We start from the raw sequence: 5,074 nt of genomic DNA, 5'->3' as shown, positions 1-5,074 counted from the left end.
GGAGTTATCGTGATAGTTCAGCACCACATATTGCATTTTAAGCCGCGACTGGGTAATAGCCCAACAATAAACACCTTGCTCTGGGTAGTCTGCTCGTCTGCTCCGCGCGTGCGTGCCGCTATCGTGAAAAGTAGTGTAAAATTTAAAACTAGGAGTCTATAACGCAAAAACAAACTACGCACCGCCCACGCGAAAAACTGTGTACAGTTATATAATAAGGTGTCCATTATGCACAAAGACACCACCCGAAAAGACACATCGACAATTTAAAGAATGCTTTACGCGGTAAAAACGTGTCCTGGGATTCCCAGGAGAGTTGGAAACCCCAGTGGATGCCAGGGCAACCCTTGGAACACTTCCAACTCCCTTGGAAAATGAGAACTCCTGGGAATCCCAGGGCTCGTTTTTACTGTGTGCGTGCCTTTAAAATTCCCATAACACCTGAAGCGACTAAATTTTCCCAACCATGGGTTCGTTTCATAGTTAACAAGAATTGTTATTGTTTCCTTCTTAACAAATCTTGTGACATTTTAATTCAGGCAGAACCAAAAACAAAGAACACAGGAGATATGACTTTAAAGGTGAACACTGTACTAACCGGGCTGTTGCACAGCGGCGCAGTCCAGGGCACACTGGCTGTCGTATGTTACAAAGTTGGATCCGCACACTTTGGAGGACTGGGGCGCGGGTGGGCATGGGCACGTGGCCATGGCCATGGGCACCAGCAACAGCAACGCAGTCAAGCGGGCGGGCGACATCGTACACAGCACCATCTCGTACGAGAATCTATATGACGGCCAGACTTCCACCCACGCACCCAACTGTAGCAGCCTTTTGAACTGGTGTGGACTTATATAGCTTTTATGTTGGTGCCTCTCTGATTGTGGTATCTATCTACACAGCGAAAAAGCAAGAAGCATCCTATTGGATGAGCAAATATTTATGTATCATCAAGGACAGCACATAATTAAAGACTCCTTTCCGGGTGTGCGAAATAATTGCATATTCGTACATTAAGAAATGGGTGTGGTTAATTTAAAAAGTGTTTAAGTAATCTTAGATTTTAAAGAGATTCGATAGTAGCCCCTACATTTAGCACACATATTTTTCATTTAATCACAATCAAAAGATTTTACATTTCTATTTGCGTGGTATATTTTTGGGAAAGCGCGGGTCCTTACCGATAACCTGATAACAATTATTTGATAGGAACCACTGTCGACTGAATGTGTCACCGCGATAAGGGCCCGGGACCCAGAAAGATGAGACAATAGATCATCGTCAAAAATAAAAGGTAAAGTGTTTGGTTGGTATAAAACCAAAATGCAAAGTCGTGTCTGCTGACTCCTCCCACTTCTACCTATCGACTGCCGACTGCCGTCCTGTAATAAGAAATTGAAATGCGTTCCACAATCGCGCCTAATACCGCTCGGGCCTCAGCACGGGCCCATCATTTCGGTCGGCTTCCTTCCACCTTTGTACCGCCAGGCGGTCCGCCTGCACCCGACCGACATCCGAACCGAGCGCGGTGAGGTGCGCGGCCGGGGATCAGGTCCGCGGGCCGCCAAGGCGCGGTCGCCGGCCTCCGGTGTCCTCTGTCTCGCCTCCGGCCACCGGGACTCACAGCTCCAATTGTCGGGTACCCACCAAGAGGATTAATCGTTGGGCCGTAGTTGAAACAGTTTCTTGTTTTTGTAACTCTATTCAATCTAATTACTTTAAGCAGTGGCAACAAAAGTAAATTTTACTGTGAACATACATACACTTGTGCTTCTATGTGTGCGAGACGATTCACTCACCTGGGTTTCCGGTGTACCCGGGGGTTGCACGAGGAGGGGCCCGCGCCGGCAGCAGGGTCGCCGCGCCCGTGCACCACTGTGTGGACCTGTGGACCGACCGTCCTGTCGTGAGGCGGAGTACTTGGGAAGATAGCGGAGACGTAATGAACTATTTTAATCACTATTGTCTTTGGCGACAAATATTGTTATTCCAGTCGAGGGCCCAGGCGGGGCGAGTGGGCCGCGGCAGCGTGGGGCGTGCGCGTCTCAGATCGCAAGGGGCTCATGATAAATTAAGGCAACCCTTTCCCTTCCTTTCCCATTCCTTTCCTGTACTTTCCTTTCCAGCTTCACTTTGCCGGGCTTCGCTTTGTGCGTCGGTCTGACGGGCCGAGGCGGGGCGGGGCAGGGCAGGGCATAGCCGGAGCCGAGAGGGTGCCCCGCCCCCGCCGCATGCGGCACCCGTGGCGTGCACCCTCACGAACCTCCTCCGTGCACCCCCAAACACCACCACCGGCGGAGAGGTGCGCCACGGGCCAACCCCTTCAATGCACCGGGCACCGCGCCCAACATTCTCATCAGATCGCAGCCCCGAGTTTCTCAGCCCTTTCTCTTTTTCACCGTGCTCTCCCCCGCTCTTCTCGTTTCCGCTCGGACTTGTTTTTGTTTCCCGCCGGGTCCACCCGTCCTCATCCTCGCCGTACCCTGCGCTCCGCAGAATGTAAATGGAATAAATTACAAGATTGATTGAAGAGAAGAGGAGAAAGAGCGGGAGAAAGGGCGAAATGAGAGCAAGTTTTGAGATAAATAATTTGTTTTAGCGTTGCTGGCGTGCCCGCGCGAGCAGCGGGTTCCCCTAAGGTCCCCCTAAGGTCCCCCTAAGGTCCCCCTAAGGTCTCCCCTATAGGTCCCCCTTAAGGCCGCTGGCCGTGCCCGTCCTGCCTATCCCCGTTCGGGCGCCTGCGGAGCTCCTCCGCGCCGATCGAACGGCAGGGAGGGCATTCATTAACATTCTTCTACACGTGTGCCCCCCCCCTCCTCCGCCTCCATTCCTCCCACCGGAGATTAGTCCCCCCCCCTTCTCCACCCCCCAGCCGGCGGCAAAGCCACCCTCTCACACCCCTCCCGGAGTCTTCCCTCCCATGCCTTAAAACTCACATCTTTGCTTTTATTTCATCCTTACAGCTTTTCTTGTCTGCCCCTCTCCCTCGCACTCACCCCTCCTCCCCCGCGCGTCCCTCACTCATTTCCCTACCAGCGCCGCTCCCTCTCGCACACACTCTCTCGCTCCCTCTCGCACACGCACACGACGGCCCCTCGCTCCTTTTTCTGTCTTTTCCTCCCCGCTCTCCTTATCTCAGGCAGCGCCACGCGGAGCAACAATAATAACAACATCAAGCAGTCCTTCTCTGTCGCACTTTCTTGTCCTTCGCCCCTCTTCCCACCCTGCCCCTACCCCATCCCAACCAACCTTCTCATTTTTCCTCTCCCTCGCCCCCTCGCCTGGTCTCCCACTGTCTCACTCGCTCCGCAGCACTCATCGGAACATGTGAGTTTTAAACTTCTCTTTCTCTCTCTCTGCGCTCTCCGGCATCTCCGCCCCGCGCGTCTCGCCTCTGCCACCACCCCCTTTCTCTCGCTCTCTCTCTTGCACACTTTTACCCCATCTTTTTAAACACCCTCCTTCCTACGCTCCCTCCTCGCTCGCTCGCTCGCCCACCCCCGCTGGCGCATACACCTCCTTGAGCGCGACCTCGCCCCTCCCCCCCCCCCTCTCCCTCTCTCGCTCTCTCCCGCCGCCGCGCCGGGCCGCGCGCCCTCCTCTCGCTCCCTCTCCCGTCATTCATCAGTTCCTCCCTCACATTAGTTCTTTTCTCTGAGCTAGGCTCATTAAGCCCGCGGCCCGGCTCGGCTCTGCCCGCCCCAGCTCGGCTCGGCTCGGATCGATTCAGCCGCGGCGCGCGGAGGCGGCGGAGGCCCAGGCACTGCGGGCCGCGGCGGGGTGCCACACCCACACACGGGTCTGGGGCGGCGGGCCGCGGCCGGGCAGGCGCTCAGCGTCAAACGAGTCTGTTTGGGCGGCTTCCTTGCACGCTCGCGTCGCCACCTCAAAGCCGGCCACAAACTACCGTGTGTCGGGGCTACGACACAACTTGCAAACCCCGAGGGTCATGGCGTCCTACGGGTAGAGCTAGTAGAGGCAACCCAGCATACCAGGTGGCTGATTCACGCCGCGCGCACTTCCGCAGTGACACTGTACCGCATGACGAGTGCAGGCGAACTACGAAAGTGCGCGGCGTGAATCAGTCACCTAGTAGGTACAGTTGTGTGGTGGCCCTGACACACGGTGACGTCCTGCCTCTCGAGAGAGATAAGGAGTGGAAGGTTTTCCAATCAGTGACATCCGCTCGCACGAGATACGCATCTATTTGTGACTACTTTGTCGTACCCTCACCTGGTGACTGAACCATTGGTGGAAAGTGCGCGTGTGTCGTTAATCATTTTATCTTTAACGGTGCCGAGCAGAAACCTCTAAAAGAAAAGGCGCGTGAGCTTCTCCCATCTGCTCCACACGCCGATGACGCCCCACCCCGCGCCTGCTTCGTGCTGGCGGGGGGGCGTGAGGGCGCTCCGGCTATTGGTCCATCAAGGGCTGGGGCATTAGGGCCGCGCGCGTGTGTGCGTGCGCGCGCGCGCTGGGGAGCGTGGCGTGGCGTAGCGTAGCGCCGGCATTAAAAACTTACGCGCCCGCGCCGCCTTCCTGCAGGCCGTTTGCTTTTGTTTTTCGCCTGTGCGGCAGGAGTAGCAACATTTTTCATTAGGCGCGGGTGTAGGGCGTTACCACACAACGGCGCGAACCACTGCCCGGCGCCCGCCGTGCGGCGGTGGAAGGGGTGGGGCCGGGTAGCGCAGCGAACGCCCACGGCTCCTCGCGTGAGGCGGACCCGCGTGTGGCGTTCGGCGCCTACTGACGTGTGGCGTATAGCAGGGAGCCGCTTCCCATCAGAGCAGCTGCGAACACAGGAAAGGCGTTTTTAAAATCACCATTGTGCGTAAAGAAGAGGGGGGGGGGGCGAGCCGAGGCGAGCAGAGATGTGTGGTGTGAACACTGATAAGACGCGTGCTGGTGCCGAGAGGTGGGCGCGACGCTCTCGGCTGCAGGAGAGGGGGGGACGTAGGTGAGGGCGGGAGCAGGATGGCAAGAAGGAAGTGAAAAGTGAAAGGCGTGGGGAGTGAAGGGGGCGGTGGAGATCTGATTGATCAATATTGATCACGCAACATCATCGCCACGGCTG

At 56.5% G+C, this 5,074-nt stretch overlaps 1 protein-coding gene across 1 annotated transcript in view; it reads right to left on the bottom strand.

The window, feature by feature from the left end:
* The window catches only part of LOC113211730 (balbiani ring protein 3-like), a 2,689-nt gene extending 1,829 nt beyond the window's left edge, over positions 1-860 (bottom strand). The window contains exon 1 of the mRNA XM_026430200.2: positions 599-860. Within this exon, the coding sequence (XP_026285985.1) occupies positions 599-773 (175 nt within the window). The 5' untranslated portion in view covers positions 774-860. The remainder of the gene's footprint in view (positions 1-598) is intronic.
* Between the last annotated feature and the right edge of the window lie 4,214 nt (positions 861-5,074).

The sequence above is a fragment of the Frankliniella occidentalis genome, unplaced genomic scaffold (genome assembly GCF_000697945.3).
Source record: "Frankliniella occidentalis isolate FOCC.00 unplaced genomic scaffold, Focc_3.1 Scaffold327, whole genome shotgun sequence".
NCBI lineage: Eukaryota > Metazoa > Arthropoda > Insecta > Thysanoptera > Thripidae > Frankliniella > Frankliniella occidentalis.
This window is presented reverse-complemented; position numbering and strand designations above follow the sequence as displayed.